General features: G+C 44.4%; 2 protein-coding genes across 10 annotated transcripts in view; one reads left to right on the top strand and one right to left on the bottom strand.

Annotated features, from left to right (window-relative positions):
• Positions 1 to 10,644, top strand: part of LOC118097904 (coiled-coil domain-containing protein 175) — a 33,749-nt gene extending 23,105 nt beyond the window's left edge. Inside the window, exons 16-21 of one of the 3 annotated variants that reach the window (XR_009557077.1) lie at positions 3,457 to 3,609; positions 5,737 to 5,839; positions 7,507 to 7,550; positions 8,532 to 8,693; positions 9,506 to 9,626; positions 10,523 to 10,644. Coding sequence is in view for 2 of the 3 variants with exons in the window: in XM_060271218.1 (XP_060127201.1) it covers positions 3,457 to 3,609; positions 5,737 to 5,839; positions 7,507 to 7,550; positions 8,532 to 8,693; positions 9,506 to 9,526 (483 nt within the window). In the remaining variant the exon portion in view is untranslated. Of the gene's footprint in view, positions 1 to 3,456; positions 3,610 to 5,736; positions 5,840 to 7,506; positions 7,551 to 8,531; positions 8,694 to 9,505; positions 9,705 to 10,522 lie in introns of those variants that run through there. The other 2 variants (XM_060271220.1, XM_060271218.1) reach the window with 2 other exon arrangements.
• JKAMP (JNK1/MAPK8 associated membrane protein) lies at positions 10,551 to 17,012 on the bottom strand. Of its 7 annotated transcripts, none has more exons than XM_035104060.2 (8): positions 16,902 to 17,012; positions 16,113 to 16,292; positions 15,861 to 15,949; positions 15,438 to 15,592; positions 14,785 to 14,991; positions 13,528 to 13,709; positions 12,966 to 13,042; positions 10,551 to 11,202 (listed from the first exon to the last, which is right to left on the bottom strand). In XM_035104060.2, the coding sequence occupies exons 2-8, from the start codon at positions 16,120 to 16,122 to the stop codon at positions 10,984 to 10,986; spliced, it is 939 nt and encodes a 312-aa protein (XP_034959951.1). In that variant the 5' UTR covers positions 16,123 to 16,292; positions 16,902 to 17,012; the 3' UTR covers positions 10,551 to 10,983. The 7 variants fall into 7 exon arrangements, with proteins under 7 accessions (XP_034959951.1, XP_034959960.1, XP_034959995.1 ...); XM_035104069.2 differs by lacking the exon at positions 16,902 to 17,012 and adding an exon at positions 16,762 to 16,883; XM_035104104.2 differs by lacking the exon at positions 16,113 to 16,292 and having other exon boundaries at positions 15,861 to 15,943; positions 16,902 to 16,987.
• Between the last annotated feature and the right edge of the window lie 303 nt (positions 17,013 to 17,315).

Below are 17,315 nucleotides of genomic sequence, written 5' to 3'. Positions count from 1 at the left end.
CATATCCATTAATCCCAATATTATGCCAAATTATAAAATTTCTTGACTTCCCATGCTTCAAATTCTGAGGATTCTATACATCGATAATTACTGCCTTTCTAATCAAAATTCCAAATCCTTTCCAATCATTATAGTCCAACATAATCCAGATCTTTTCCAACAGTTCTATTTATTATTCTCCTTCTATCTTCTCACAGCCTCTGAGATGTTTTCGAGCGAGATTTAACAAAGAGTCTCTGTTTCTGTGTGAATTTTATGTCCAGCTTCCCCATAAATCCTTACAGATTCTCTTTCCAGACTGGAATGTTTACCAGGTCCCACCAACAGTTTATCATGAGCAGTCGCCATCTTGAAAATCCAATAAATCATGTCCGAGCTTCTGCTTCTGCTCATTAATTTCTCCGGTTGCAGATTTACAGTCTTTCCAGGCAAGGGTCAGTCAAGTCCAGATATTAAACACATCTAATAACAAACCAATGGCTCCCTCACCCTTTGAATGCTCTTCCGCTACCCGGCCTCCATTTTGGTGGGCTCAATTATAACTACGTCACAAGCCATAAATCTTATTAAAACTGTCCACAAAGAATTTTAACAAACTCCAGCTGCTGATGTAACCACATTAGGAAAGCTTTGATCTTACAAGCTTATCAAAGCAAATACAAATACATCGTCCGTTATATATATTTCAATATCCACACAGTTTATATTTTATAATTTCTCGCTTGTTCTAAGTATTTTAGACGGTTCTTCCAGGGAAGGTGTTAAGTGTAATCTTGAAACATAAAAATAAAAGAGTCTCACTCCCCTTTCTGTTCCGTCCGACATACCGCTATCTTTAACGCGATGTTTCCTCAACTCTCTTATCTCTCAGTGGCTGAATTTTCTGGCAGTGTCTTCCTCCCCATCGTTTGAAGCATGTCCATAAATTTAATTCCAATTATTCTTCTTAAATCATGGAACTTGGCACGCAGGCGGAGACAGTGTCCGGGAGTGCCGAGCCATCCAGGGGGCTTTCCACCCAATGCCCCCCGGCCCCTCCTTCCTTCCGAATTTGGGACCGGGTAATGGGCAGCCGCGGGTGAGACTGCATCTTCCCTCCCCCGGGAAGCATTTGGGAGGCTGCTTTACTCCCACAACAGCCTCTGAGCCCCTGGACGGTCGGAGCGGTGGAATGTTCGGCCGCCATCCGTCGCGCCCAAGCAGAAGTCCAAAAGCTTCCTAATCCTAATGTTTAAACCAGGCATCCCCAAACTGCGGCCGTCCAGATGTTTTGGCCTACAACTCCCATGATCCCTAGCTAACAGGACCAGTGGTTGGGGAAGATGGGAATTGTAGTCCAAAACATCTGGAGGGCCGAAGTTTTGGGGGTGCCTGGTTTAAATACAGCTAGTACACTACTTTGCTAGACAACCACACCACATGCTGACTATCATCTCCTTGTTATTTTGCTGATGGAGTTAAGCTGGTCACTTGGGAACTTTAAGGTGAGAAGGACAAGTTTCCTGGAGAAGTGGCACTGACCAGCATGCAGCTTATTTAAATAGGTCACACAAGGAGGCCACACAATAACGGCCTCTTCCTCAGGTCTGGGTTATGGGATGGCTGGCTCCACTGCAGAATGTGGCCATTAGCTAAACTGAAGATAAGGAAAACCTTTTTTGGCCCAAAGACAGAATTTCACAAATAATGTAAATTATCAAACCATCGATTCTAGCACATGGGGGTGGGGGTGGGGCGGTGGGGATGGGAAACCTAAATTGTATAATTTGGTATTTGAATCATTTGTATTAGGAATTATGTTTATAATTAGGCATTGTTATAATGAGGCTATTATTGGATTATTGTAATAATAATAATTAATAATAATAATAATAATAATAATAATAATAATAATAATATATTATTTATACCCCGCCCATCTGGCCGGGTCTCCCCAGCCACTCTGGGCGGCTTCCAACAGAAGAATAAAACACAATATCTATTAAACATTAAAAGCCTCCCTGAACAGGGCTGCCTTCAGATGTCTTCTAAAAGTGTGGTAGTTGTTTTCCTTTTTGACATCTGTTGGGAGGGCATTCCACAGGGCAGGCGCCACCACCGAGAAGGCCCTCGGTGCTGGACCTCAGTGTCCGGGCAGAATAATGGAGGTGGAGACGCTCCTTCAGGTATACTGGACCGAGGCCATTTAGGGCTTTAAAGGTCAGCACCAACACTTTGAATTGTGCTCGGAAACGTACTGGGAGCCAATGTAGATCTTTCAAGACCGGTGTTATGTGGTCTCGGCGGCCGCTCCTAGTCACCAGTCTAGCTGCCGCATTCTGGATTAGTTGTAGTTTCCGAGTCACCTTCAAAGGTAGCCCCACGTAGAGCGCATTGCAGTAGTCCAAGCGGGAGATAACTAGAGCATTTAATTGAAAACAAATAAAAATTATTACTTAAAAAAAGACTGCGTTCCAACTTCCAGGCAGGGGTGTGTGTGCATATCAGTGATGGGCAGAATAACAAATTTGACAATTTCATTATTTTATTTATTACATAAAATTTATACATTGCTAGATTGTAGAGGAAAACAACAACCTAAAGGTGGTTTACAAACAATAAAACGGTAAAGCCAGTAAAAAGATTACAACCCTACTTTAAAACATACAAAATATTTGTGCAGTTTGTAGGATTTTACCATTGTATAGTAGACTTGTTCCTACAACCCCTCACACATCCCTCTCTGCCTTCCGTCCAGGCTGGCGAAAAGGCTTAATTCCAGCTGGGCACAAACACCCCAAGATGGGAAAGAGGGCCAGTGAGGGGTGTGGCTGGGGGGAGGGTGTGGCCTGGGGAGAATCCTAGGAGCCAAATAGAGAGGCCCAAGGCGTTGCTGGATAAATAACAGAGCAATCCAAACTCCCACCCGTTGGATGGGGTGCAGCTGCCCCTCCCTCGGATGACCTCTTCTATTGGTGGGGAAGTCCTGCTAGCAAAGAGCACCCGGCCAAAAGGTGTGCAGGCAGAGAAGCTACTACCAGTGGTAGCCAAAAGGGAGTTTCAGGAAGGGGCTGGGCTGGTGTAGGATCTGATGGATTCAGTGTAGACCCTGCAGCCATCACGTGACAACAGTGGGCAGAATCCAGGCCTCTTCTTGGTGCCAGCCTGGGAGCCGTTGCAGCAAAAGAGTGTTTTTCCCTTCTGCCTTGGTTGGCACAAGCACTGGGAGGTCTACGTGTGGTGCTGTTTGAGTTGACACTGGGCAGAATGGAAGCTGTATCGGGGGAGACTGCCCCATGGCGATTCATTTGCACATGGAAACAAGGGATGTCACAGCTAGAGTAGCATGAGCAGCAGCCCTGAATTTAGGAAGAATTAGTGCCCTACTTTGTTTTCCTGCCTCCTCCCCATCCTTTTTATATAGCCTCTATTAGACTGTAAGTGCTCCCTAACTAACTAACTAACCTTTCCTCACAGTCTTACGCAAAGAACGTAATAAAGGACAACAGGGAGAAAGCATTAAAGCAGCTGCAAAGCTTCACACATTCTCTGAAGTACCTTGAGAGAGACATCTATGAGATTAATAGGAGGCTGTACATTTTGAATGGAGAAAACGACAGATTAAGAGCAGTGAGTAGTCCAAGTCTGCCTCTGGCACATCAAGCACCACAGCCCACACCTTCAGCAAGTGGAAGATAACCTATCGCAATAGCGTGGCACACAAACCAATACAAGGACCAGGAAGAAAATGTTGTTTATTGTACTTCATTATTACTTTTTGGATATTTTTGTTGTAGCGAGGAATGCATGTATTCTGGGTGCACCAAAACAGGAAGCTGCCAAACGGGGAAAAGTTGGCATTGTGCAGTTTGGTCCCTGAAAACCCTAGAAATGGCTGCCCCACTGCAGGAAGCCATTCTAAGGCGTTATTTTATCCTGGTGATCTTGCTCTGCCTGTTTGTCTCTGGCAGCTGCTAGCTGCAGGGAGGGTGTCATGCTCACTGTGGTTGCTCATTTGACTGGGTTGTGGATTCCCAGTACAGTGATTGATCCCATTTCTTGCTCTCTCTTGCCTTTGGCCTCACTTTGTAATATTCCCCCTCTTTTTCTCTACCTCTCTGCCAACCCACTTAGGAGCCTCTGTCATGCATTTCATGGGCTTCCTGGCCCATGAAAACTTACTTGTCTGCCGTTCAGCTGCTATATGACCATTCACTGCATATGCACACCAAGATTTCAGACCCTGATCTCTCCCAGCCCTTCTTGGAAGATGCCAGAGATTGAACCGGGGGCCTTCTGTATACAAACCACCGAACTATGACCCTTCCACACAGAACTTGGGGGGAGCTGCTATGCCTTTCCCCCTGAAATGTGGCCCACAAACCAAATCTCTGCCATCCCTCCATTTACTTAACGATTGTACATCACCAGCTGCCCCAGCCCAAGCTTCCTTCTTAAATCACTGCAGTTTACGGAAAATTCGCTGGTGTGGTTCTATCCGAGATAGCTTGGGGAAATTCAGTAATTATGCGAATTTTAAATAGTCAATCCTGCCCATGGAATTTAGATTTCCTTGGAGCAGAGTACACAAGGTCCAGATATGTGTGAAAGAGGCATATAGAAGTGAATGGAGAGGTGTCATATTCACTGTAAAATTTGTATGTTTTCATCCAAACCTTCTTAGGTCACAGGAAATTTCTAAATAGAACCGGAATCGAAGGGGTAAACGTTGGGTGGTTTAATGAGTGCGCAAGGGTAGTTTCAGGTACTTTCAAGGACTCAAATCACAGGTTTAGCACACAGTGAGCCCCAGTAGCAGAGTATTAAACTCACAAAAATAAGCAGCACAGTAAAGCGTTAGGAATATAGGTTGTTAGACCTTTTAAATCTCCTTCAGCTGTACACAGCAGCTGACCTGTTTTTACTCCCGTGCAATGAGCAGACTGTCAGTATGCCCTGTTCAGCCCATGTCTTAAGTGCGTGCATGGGCTAGGGGACTAGAGCACCTTCACCGACCTTCCGATCACAGGAACGTAGACACAGCATTCCCGGAGAACAGGTCCTGGTGCAATGGACTCACATCTGCTCATTGTGAACACCTCAAATGCAGCAGAGTAACGGACAGACATACATGAGAAGAGCAGTTCCCATGCAGCCATCTTATCTATACATAGATAAGAGCGAAAACTTTTCAGTATCGGAGACGGAAGAAGCAAAGAGCAGCTTCCGCCCCCTCCTTTCTCATAACATGAGAGCAAAACAAAAGATCAGGCGATTCTGGCAATGGGAGGGGTGAAATGCCAACACAGACTGCACAATCTTAAGTAAGTTTAAAATGGTTTACTTACAAATTCAGGATCTCAATCCTGCATTGTTCCATTCATCAGCAAGGATAACGTATGCAAAATACTCTTGTGTAGAAAATACAGAATATAGTTCCAAACATGTGATTTAAGCTTGGGAGCAAGCCTAGACATGTCTTCCTTCAGTGGGTTACATGATGCAGAGAGAGAAAGGAAGAGCAAAAGGCTTCACTTCCTCCCTCTAGGGGGTGTGACCTAGCTGAGCCTATCTAGCAATAGAACTCTGTGGTCCTTTACCACTCCGTGCACTAACTAGCCCTATGCCTGCTAGTCGTATTTGACTGCAATCTCCCACAAGAAAAACAAGGTGCGACTTAAGAAATGATAGGCTTGTTGTATATCATTAACAAGGACACATCAGATGCTGACCCTGGGAATGTTTTTACCCCGCCAGGGCATTGCCTTTCTCAAAGAAGATATCGCTGAAATCGAAAGTGAGGCAAAACTCTTTCAGTCAGAGAGGCAAGAAACCCAGAAAGCTATAAAAGAGCTTCATGGTGAGTGACGTGTGGCATGAAGTTGATTGCTGCAATACAAAAGCCCTACATTGGGAGGTTGCCTCCAGACCGCTGCTGTTTCGTAGTTGGGAATCAATCACATAGCTGCAGACTCAGGTCACACAATTAAATCGGATCTGGCACTCTTGCACAACAAACCTACTTAACCCCCCCCCCCGAAAAAACCATCGCAAAGCATGGGGTAACAATTGCTTGACGTAACAGACAAATCAGTACAGACAAATCAGAATGAATTTTCAGTAAACTGGCCATCACACATCTCCACTGATATGGGCTGTGGCTGGCTTCCCCAAGAAGCATTTTAGGTCTGTGGCTTTATGGCTGCCTTTCCTCATGGCTGGTCCGCCATGCTGAGCAATCAAAACTGTCTTCTCTGAACTGTGACTCCGAGCTGGTGCTCAGCCAGAATGTACACACTGCACTCAGCAGCCACAGACCCACGTTTGCAGTGCTGCATTATGAGATTCTAGGGAAGGGCTATAGCCCAAGGGGTAGCAGAGGAGCTGCTTTTAATGCAGAAGGTCTCCGGTCCATGGCATATGCAGAGAGGACTGGGGAAGGCTGCCCCCTCTTGAAAGCCTGGAGAACCATTGTCAGTGTAGAGAAAGGCCAGACGGACCAGTGCTCTGACTGCAGGGCAGCTTCCCATTCCGGCATTGCAGGAGGTTCACAGAATTGTAGAGTCGGAAGGTACCCCCAAGGGATCATCTAGTCCAACCCTCTGCAATGCAGGAATCTAGATGACCCACAAGGGTCCTTTCCAACTCTACATTTCTATGATTCTAAGCTGCATTATCACTGAAGACTAGGCTTCCTCAACCTCGGCCCTCCAGATGTTTTGAGCCTACAATTCCCATCATCCCTGACCGCTGGTCCGGCTAGCTAGGGATCATGGGAGTTGTAGGCCAAAAAACATTTGGAGGGCCGAGGTTGAGGAAGCCTGGCTGAAGACAATGCATGCCCAGGGGGATTCCTTGGGGCTGCCATAGATCAGCATAAAAGGCCAGGTGGAAACAGAGGTGCCATTCAAAGGGGAAATCAGTGTGTATTCATGCACACACAGACATACAGAAAGAAAGGTATGTACGAATGATAAAAAGGTATCTTAATGTGCTCCCTGGATTGACACCCCGTGTACAATACATAGGGCAGTTTTTTGTTTTATTCTTGCATTTGCAGTGTTCCCATTATTGAGAGAGAAGAGTGCCAACAACCACAATGGGATCCCTATTAGCTACTCAATTTCAGAGGAGTAGGACAGGTTGCTTTCTCCACAGAAACATCGCCAGTGTAACTTCCCTTTCCCCTGCAGGAATGAGGGGTCACTTGCCCTGGAGTGGAATTTAAACCTGCCCCTGCCACCAACCACTGGGACCAAACCCTCCTCCTACGTAGCTGCGGGTTTTCAGCGGTTGGATTGTGTTCTTGATGTTTTTGTTTATAACAGAAAGATATTTTATTAAGCTAACTGGCACTCTAGATGCACCAGGTACCCAACGCTTTTGATAAAAGTATTTTATTTGGTCAGTTGCTGTCTGGATTTTCTATTTAGTATAAAAATCACTTTTAAATGGAGCATTTTTAAAGTTCGGCTTTTTGGCACACATATTTCCCTACACGCTCTAAAATGTCTTAATTTCTTTTAGGACTTTTTGTCAAGAAGTGGATAAAGGACACCAAGCTTCAACAGGTATGGCGCAGTATTGGTTTAAGAACAACTTTGGGGACACAGTGCCCTGGGGTTTTCTCCTGTGTCATCTCCCTCGATAGAGAGAGTAGCTTATACAGGACTGGCTGTCAGGCTGGAAAAAATAAATATATATTGCATATTGGACTTGAGTTGCATAACAAATAGGCTTTTGACTACTTTTGCCTTAGCCCCTGGATGAAATAGCTCGTGCGGGTATCTTGCTTTTGAAACTGAAGTTCCACTTGTACTTTAAAAAAAAGATTCAAATACAGTACAATTGCATCTTACATGCATTTAATTTGTGCAGTTTCAACTATTGAAGGTAGGATAGTTGAAATTCCGTGAGAAATCCAAGCAAAAGCTCTTTTTGCGCCAGAAAAGAGCTTTTCATGCTCTCAGCCTTGCTTGGTGGGCAAGGCTTACTGGATGTGTGGGCTCTGGGAGGAGAGGTGATTCTCCCTCTCTCCGCTTCACCCGCTAGCCTTAGGGGCAGCTCCAAAGCTTTGGGTATACATGATATTTGTGTATATGCAGAACCTTTGGAACAGAAGTCCCACATGAGATGTGATTGTACTGTAACAAAACTATACACAGTCTTACTTTGAAAGTCGAACAGCTTAGTTCCCGAACGTTTTGGCTCCCGAACGTCGTAAACTGTTCGGGTTTGCGAACTATTTTTGGAAGCCGAACGTCCGGCGGGGCTTCCAATTGGCTGCAGGAGCTTTCCGCAGCCAATCAGAAGCCACGCTTTAGTAATCAAACGGACTTCCGGAATGGATTCCGTTTGATTTCCAAGGTACGACTGTAAACTATTGCTGCCATCTGTGTAACACCTAAGTTACGGACAGATTTTCGATGGAAATGATGGTTACACATTTGAATGTGGGTATTCAAGAAAAGCTGGGGCAACCCTAACCAGCCTCTTGCACTAGAAAATTTAACAGCCCAACTTGAAGGTGAACCATTTTTATTTCGCTGCAGTTTTTCTTGAGGTACCAGAAAGACGTCATGATTATTCTGGATGAGTACATAAGGAAGAACCGGAAAAGAAACGACAAGCTTGACTATGTTTACGACGGGCTGCAGCTAAACTATATGGCAATGGAGTCTCTGTTAGAAAGCAAATCGGACCCAGGTGACAAGGTGAGTTCACTCTGCAGAAACAGCAGAACTTACACTCCGTGAAGCAGATTCTTGGCAACAGAAATATACCACGCACAAGGCGGCCGGGGAAGATCTGGAACAATATATTCTGGCAGCACTTCCAATTTCCAGTCGCTCAGGACAGGTGCCATTTGTTGCGATGTACAGAAACCCCACTTGAGGCATTCAGGAGTCAAGCTGTATTTCAAGTAGGGCTTTCTTCCGGTTGCAGTCTTGCATCATCATAAAGCAGGCTTCTTACATCCAGGAATCAGCACACACAGGAGGGATTACATACAGGGGAGAAGCCAGCCTGGGGGAGTCAACCATATCTCTTTATGCTGCTGAGTCAGCATTTCTGCTTAGCACAGAGTGATAACTCTTTGGTAACCACAGTACTCCAACACGGTTCTCTCTGTTCCCACTCCCTAATAAACTTAGAATCATAGAATCATAGAGTTGGAAGAGACCACAAGGGCCATCCAGTCCAACCCCCTGCCAAGCAGGAAACACCATCAAAGCATTCTTGACATATGCCTGTCAAGCCTCCGCTTAAAGACCTCCAAAGAAGGAGACTCCACCACACTTCTTGGCAGCAAATTCCACTGTCGAACAGCTCTTACTGTCAGGAAGTTCTTCCTAATGTTTAGGTGGAATCTTCTTTCTTGTAGTTTGAATCCATTGCTCCGTGCCCGCTTCTCTGGAGCAGCAGAAAACAACCTTTCACCCTCCTCTAACTTGCTTAGAAAGGAAAAGTAAACACACCAAAAGAGCTTTAATTTTCCATTCTTTTTTTTCTTACTTTTTGCTAGGGGGAGGAATCTGAACAGTAATCACAAAGGCCCTGCTACCACATTTATCCTTCTTTCTTATCCTACCTTTCCTGCAGCAGGAAGCCCAAGACTGACAGTACCTATTTGCGAATGGTCTCAGGTAGGAGAAGCACATAATACAGGGATTGCAGATTTCAAGTTTCCCTGTCGCAAAATTTGGATGACCTTGACATAGAATTTTAATGGCTCTATCAGAGAACTTCTGCTCTGGTGAAACGTAGCACATTTATTCTGGGAAAGCAAGGTGCAAAACCTGGTAGGTGCTTGAAAGAGCATGCTCCCCCCAAAAAAAGTTTCCTCTGCAAAATTGGCTGACATGAATTGTGAGATTTTCCTAATCATCACAGCAGGGTGGATTTGATTTAAATCAAGTTGATTTAAATCGCGAAATCACTAGTTCGTAAGACTTGATTTAATTTTTATTTTTTTTACAGAAAGACTCATTCTTTGGAATAATAAATTTTCAGAGTTGTTTTTACAGTTATATGAAAAATTATTGATTTGGTTATATTACTAGAAATACATAGACCAATAATTATGAAATTATTGTGAGGTTTAATAATGCTGTTTGATGCTGTTTAAATTTGGACAACCTTTCTGCTGTACTTTATTGGAAGGAGGAAAATAATCATTTCCTGAATAACAATTTTAAAAATGTATTTAACTAAAGCAATAACATTATAGCATACATGTCCATGTTCGTTAACTGATGTGGTGAAACAATTTTTTTAAAAAAAAACCTTAGACTGAGTTTTAGTACACATGAAAAACTTAAAATCCTTATTTTCTGATGAATAGCCTTTGAACTATAATGTAACATAAATAGAAGACTATCTTTAGAAAGATTTCCCCCAAAAGCATTTTTTAAAGTCCAATTGAAATAAAAACTGATTTTTTTAAAATCATTGATTTTTATCCACCCTGCATCAAATTGTTGTTACAAACAGATACTAATAAAAATAATAACTGCATTATTCTCCAAAACCTCTTATCTAGAAATGAAGAGACCGCAAGACCTGTGGACTGAAGTCGGAACACTGAGCTTTATTCTTCTACATACCATTCTTCCAAGACGTGATGAAATACTGCACTCAGAAATAAAAGTTACACTGTTTCCAGATACGCTGTACAAAATGTTTCAAGTTCGCACATCATGGGAAAATAACAAACATGTTTACAGGGGCCAGGCCTTGACCCTTCACAATGAACAGCGACGGGGACTCTGGCTCCTGTGGCTGATGGAACACTTCTAAGGCATTACGTGCACAGGTGCGAACAAACGTTGCTTAGGAGGATAGAATCTAGCTGATGTGGGGGGGGGGGCGCTAAGCCTTGATCTTAATGAGAAAAGAAACTTTACCTGAAAGCTGGCTGATAAGAGAACTGGCAGCTTCCTATAAGAGGGGAAGGGTGGGTGGGCCCCAGAGAACACCAGCCTACAACGCTGGATTATTGGCTCAACGTCCATTTGCTCCATCAGAGAGTATCCGGGAAGGATCCGTGTACTTTGCAGTAAGCAAGTAAAAGAGAGCAGGTGCCGGCACCAAAGCCAGAAGGGGCAAGTCTTGGTAGACGTTGTTCAGCTTTGAGATGGAGATGATCCCGTAGGCGTGCAGGAGCCAGTGGCTGAATAGAACAATGAGCCTTTTCTTCCTGACAAGGAGGTCCTTGAAAGTCTTGTAAAACAGGAGACAAGATGTTGTCATTAGGTTTTACACAGATGTTGTCTGAGGCTAAGCAGAGATTTTAGAGAGGGGCAGAATGAAATCAAGGTGCCTTTTGAAGCCTCTCCTTTTTATCTTGTCTCTCGGTGGAGAGAGTATCTGAACTAAGCCGTTCTTAGTTTCTCTCTTTATCACATTTTTGGGAGAGCACTGAGGAAGGGAATGGCACAATTGCAGGCGCCACATAATTCCCGTTCCACATTTGTAATAACTTGGTCTTTTCGTGTGGTAGCACCTACACTTTGGAACTCCCTGCCTATTGAAATCAGGCAGGCCCCTTCACTGTGCTCCATTTGAAACCTGCTAAAAATATTTTCGTCCAGACAAGCCTGCCCACATCTTTAGAAAGTTGGCACAAGTTTTAACCCATTGCTATTTTAACTTTTAAAAAGTTTTAGATCATTATTAATTTTTCATACTGATAATTTTATTTTTATCTTTTTCCGTGAACTGCTTTGAGGATTTTCTTTTGGCAGTCAAGTGGTGTACAAATTTTATGAAACAAACAAACCCCTAACTGGAAAGGCAGGAGAGGGTCCACTGTTCATTATTCTCTCTGAAGGAGGGAAAGCAAGCACACACATTCCACAATATCAAACCATCCTCTTTAGCAGTGTTCCCCAACCTTGTGCCTCCAGCTGTTTTCGGACTACAATTCCCATCATTCCTGACCACTGGTCTTGCTAGCTAGGGATGATGGGAGTTGTAGTCCCAAAACATCTGGAGGCACAAGGTTGGGAAACACTGCTCTTTAGCACTAACAGTTGCTGCTAGGGTTGCCAGACTCAATAGAGGACAGGACTTCTGTGCCTTTAATTGCCCTGCTCTCTTTTGAGTCTGGAAACCTTAAAGAGAAACCAGCAGACCCTTTGTTTAATTTCCAAGCAAAGGGTCTGCTGGTTTCTCTTTAAGGTTTCCAGACTCAAAAGAGAGCTGGGCAATTAAAGGCACAGAAGTCCTGTCCTCTATTGAGTCTGGCAACCCTAGTTGCTGCTCTCCTTTAAAAGAAGCCACTTAGCAGTTGCAGCAGTTACAGATGCCTTTGCTTAAGCCCTTCTCCCTAGCAGCATCCTGTTTGTGGAATGCTCATTCCTCAAGAGACCCACCTGATACCAACCCTGTTTTCATATTGGCACCATGTGTAAGATGATTTATTATTTTGTCGTTCACTCTTTATTTGCATTTGCTATTTTAATAATTGGTGCAACCCCACCCAGAAATCCTTGGCTAAAGATTAAAATAGTCGGGCGACATCAGGCAGGGAACAGCTTCTTTGAAAAGCCAGGCAATAAGACTAACGAGGAAGGATTCTTATGCAATAGCTACGGCTGCTTTTCCTCCTCGGTCTTGAGGGACTGTCTGAGATGGTAACCAGCTAGTTCTTAAGCCTCTCCTGATATGCTGACTGTTCAGAATGCTGATCAGAGCCCCCCACAAATCTAAACAAGCAGAGAGGTTATCTCCCTCTCCAGTGTGGGAAGTGTGAACAAAGCCAAAGACTTCAGCTGTCTCTAGCACGAGTGGGCCAAAACAATTAAAGAATGGCAGGATAGACACCTGGAGTGGGGGTGGGGTGGGGTAATCCCCTGCGGAATTGCGCAAGGAATTTCAGTCACTTATTCCCGACCATTTTCTCCATTTTCCATTTTATCCCTTCCGTTATAGGTCACTTTTTGAAAAGTATATATTTTAAAATGAAACAGTATTTTACTTACATCTACTTCGGAAGCTGACAGATACACAACCAGGGTGACGAGAGATAACACTATGATGATGTAAGGGAAAGCATAGTCTGGAAGAAAACAGTTGTACGTTACATTGACACACCAACACAATTTTACCGCACCAGTCATGCAGAAGCTATAGTTGTTATATGGGGTGCAATCCTGAGCATGCCTACTCAAAACTAAGTCCCACTGAGTTCTATCAACCTGACTTTACCCAGTGCCAGAGTGGGGGGAAAGGTTGGATAGAAATATAATAAAATTGTGTATCCTTGTAGTAACCAAAAGTGAGTGGTATGAACAGTGCTCAAATGGTCCTTAGGCAGCTGCCACGCTCACTCAAATCCTGCTTTAATAATCCAGGATAGGCAGGAAGTATGGTTAACATCCAAACATGCCAGATTAAACTGAAAGTTAGCTTCCAAATGTGGCTTGTTTGGAAGCCATTAACCATAGTTCTTGGTTTGCATGTTAGGTGCAACTACCTGGTTTGTTCCACTGGTTGTGCAGAGGGGGAAGTGGGTGGTGGTGGTGGAAAATAAAGGTGACTTACAGAGCAAGCCGCCTCCAACCGCTTGAAGCACAGTTAGGATCGGGAAGAAGTAGAGAGCTGCATAAATGCTCTTAAATCGATCAGACTTCCCTAGCCCACAAGCAATCTTCTTCACCAAAAGGGGTCGAAGCATCATCATCAACACCAAACAAAAGGCATAGTATATAAATACAATGGTGTAGCTGGAAGAGAGAATTGTTTATATCAGAGCACAGTAGTGCCAAAAACCTCACACCTTACTCTTGATATGCCCAACAAACACAAGACACATATATGCCACAAGTTCTATATCTGCCCCCACCCCAATTATGCAAAATCCTTGCTACGATGCTGTTTCTTCACTTCAGCACTGTCTCCTACTTTCTTACGCCCTCCTGGCCCACAAATCCAGGCCCTGGAGATCTTGTACCCCAAGTCATGGCAATCTGCATAATTTCCGCTTTTATCTTATTTCTTATCCTTATTCTCCCTCCAGCACAAATGCACAGTAGAGTCTTATTCCCCTTCATTTTTCCCCACTGCCCTGGAGAGACATATGAGGCATGAGTGACAGGGAGGGAGGGGCTTAACCATGCCTCTTGGTCATAGGCATATTCACCATGTCAAAGTATGGCTTACTGGGACAGCTTAAATGTGTCTGCTCCCAGAGAGCAGATCACACTTGCTTTGTTCTTTTCCTGGTCCCTTTAGCTCAGCGTGGCACAGCAGCTAAGCCAAGAACAAACTTTGGCTACAGGTTGTGGTTATGTGGGGGGAGAACTTAACCACAGTTGGGAGGGCATTAGACTGAAGCTCTAAAGGTCCCTGGTTCAGTCTTGGGTTTCGGGAACAGTTGGGGGTTGAACTAGATGATTATTGGGATCCCTTCCAGCTGTACAATTCCATGATTCCTCTGAGCATGATCCCAGGTTCAGATGACATGCTAACCCGGACCTTGGCTTAGTTGCAGCATGGAGCTAAAATGACCAAGGAGGAGCAAAGCAGATGCAATTTCCTCCCAGAAGCCGATGCGTTCATTCTAAGCCATGGTTTGACCTAGCAAATATGGGCAGAGTAGTAAAAAAAAACCACTGCAACTATATAAGGCTGGGAGTAATCCCCATCAATGGGGCTTGCTTGTAAGTAAGCATGCATAGATAACACAGGATCAAGACACCAAGATTACCTGTTTGGGAACAGCTGTTAAGAGGTGGGGATTTTTACAAAACAATTGCAATCTCGCAGATAAGCCAAGGGGCTATGGGACAAGATACTCACAGAGGGTAGACTGCTTCGTGGGTACAATGAATAGTGGTAATGTAATCAGGACTCGGGTTGTAGAGCATGGTGTACCAGTCAGAAAGCATCACCACCTTGCAGGAGCGGATATGCAGGGAGCCCAGGGGGTCGCTCACAAGCAGAGTAACGATGGCTGCCACGCTGCATTCAATTAAAGCAGTGATGTGCTGGAACAGAGCACTGGAGCTCGAAAGGGAGGAAAGAAGGAATCAAAATCAGTACAGGTAATTTGCATCTTATACTTATTAGACTTGTGCAATTGTAGCTTTGAGTGGGTGGGAGAGAATAAAGGAAAGAAGAGCAGAAGAAACCCACTCTCTATTTATTCCCACCGTCTCACCCATGCAAAAAAACTGATTGTGGGTATACCCAGCACAAAGGCTCTGGTAGCATCCTGGAGCCCTCCCACCACCTTCCCAAAGCCAGGTAAGCAAGACACCCAGATTAGGGAAGGAGGCGTGAGGGCTCTGTCAGCATCCCAGAGCCCTTGTGCTGCCTTCCCAAAGCTGGGTAAGCAGTCATCGAACTTGCAGGGTAGCTGGTCCCCTCCCCCCTGCGCGCCTAAGTGCATATTTAGATTCAAAAGTTACATTTGGTTTCTTTTTTTGAAACAGGGCTTAGGAAACATTTACCTCTTTTTCCCTGAATACCATTCAATGAAGAACCAATGCAAAATTAGAGGAAGCATTGCCATAAAACCAAGGTAAAGCCAATCGTAGCGTTCTGGAGATCCCATACATGGCCGACAGATTTTGTGAGCATCTGTCCTTTGCCCTCTTGGACACACCTGGAGAGTTTAATCACATATTGCTTTATTAAAAAATCTATTAACGTTTTGTACACACACACAAAATTGCTTGGGAAAAGGATACAGAAAAAGGAACAGGACTGAATAATGTTCTGCATTTGAGGGACAAGCAGTTTCATTGCGCCCAAAATGTGTTTAGGCCATCTTTTTCCCAGCCAAACCCACTAATGGTTGAATAATAGCAGTTAAAACATTATACTGCACCAGCTTCAAATACTCAAGTGCCTTTTCATGATCCTCTACTTACCCCACAATCGCCATGGATTTCAGTCCCATTTATAAATTCTGCTGTTCTTCCACAATAAAGCCCGAGGCAATCTGGCTGAATATCTACAACTTATACGAAAGATAAAAAGGCCAAAAGAGTGGCAGATACTTGTAAGCTAATAACAGTTTGCAAACTTGAAAAAAGAGACATTGCACATACTTTTGTAAACCAAGAAATCTTCAATAAAAATACATTAAAAAAAATAAAAAATAAGAGTTTGCACACAAATACCTTCAAACATCTTGCTTTACTAGCTTTCAGTTAGCTTTTGCCCCCTAATCACGGAACGCAGAACCAGGTAAACATGCTACAGCTTCCACATTAAAACTATTCCAACATCAGAGAGCTCAGAGAAAGGGAATGTTTAGAAGTGCTGTCATCTGACACAGAAAATCTGACATCATTGGATGTCTACAGGAAAGGGGAGAGAAGCCTGGGTCATAAAAGATGTTTCTTTGCAGCCTTTATACCCTACCCTTAGGGGTTCTTATAGGCTCATTTGTTGTTGTTGTTGTCATTATCATTATCACCACCATCAATTATTACTATTCCTGTTGCTGCAAGAGCAGCCCCCCCCCTCAATGTTGCTGAACTGCAACTCCCATCATCCACAGCCATTCAGTGTGCCAGCTGACGAGTTGGAACGCTAAATTTAAAAAGCCACACAGGTTCCCCTCCAGTAACTTAGAACTCAGCCTGTCCCAACCTCGGTTCCCCGAGGGATGATGGGAGTTGTAACACCTCTCCCCTGTTGAGGGCAACGCTTCCTTAGCCCACGAAGGCATGTTAGCCCACGAAAGCTGAGATGCAACAAATATCTCTTCTCCACCCTCCCCACCCTCCCTCCCCTAGGAAGAATTATATTTACTATATTATCTACCTGTCTATGCTTTTAGGATACTGCAAGACTGCTTGCTTTTGCAGCTAAGAAACCGGCCTGCACCGCCTGGTCAGCTGCCCAGCAGGAAGAAACAGCACCTATCACCTGGGAAAAGGTAACAAACAGCACCCAAAACTCACCCATCTCCACCTATTCGCCCCAAAAAATCATCCGGGTTCTTGACAGCTAACCGGGCAGCGACAGCAGCTGGCTTTGCGTCACTTCCTCTCGGGCTCCTCTAGTTCTCGTTGATTGGTTTGTCGGCTTCACCTAGCCACGCCCCCGATAGGCGTGGCGGTCGCGTTCGGTACCTCCTCTCGGTGGCGAGTGGGCGTGGCTTGAACTAAGTTCCTCTCTTCATTGGGCACTGAGACTGAACGGGGAGGGGGCGTGGTCTATTATGTTCGGCTTTTCTTCATAGTAGAGCTAGAAAAATAAAGAGAGGCGCACGGCGTGAGCTTCAAAATTTGCATGGCTGCCTTAAGATGAAGCGGTCAGGTCCTAGATCCTTGTTAAATTCTTAATTTATAAGCTGTTTAAGGAGCCCAGCTTTA

This window comes from Zootoca vivipara, chromosome 1 (assembly GCF_963506605.1).
Source record: "Zootoca vivipara chromosome 1, rZooViv1.1, whole genome shotgun sequence".
Classification (NCBI taxonomy): domain Eukaryota; kingdom Metazoa; phylum Chordata; class Lepidosauria; order Squamata; family Lacertidae; genus Zootoca; species Zootoca vivipara.
The sequence above is the reverse complement of the archived record's forward strand: the minus strand, read 5'-3'. Positions and strand labels throughout refer to the sequence as shown.

Excerpts from the sequence above, each read along its gene's own strand:
- JKAMP (XM_035104060.2), bottom strand. Across the intron at positions 13,710-14,784 it reads CACGAAGCAGTCTACCCTCT|CTACACCATTGTATTTATAT; the intron begins GTGAGTATCTTG and ends TCTCTCTTCCAG. Across the intron at positions 13,043-13,527 it reads GGTTGGAGGCGGCTTGCTCT|ACTATGCTTTCCCTTACATC; the intron begins GTAAGTCACCTT and ends GTTTTCTTCCAG.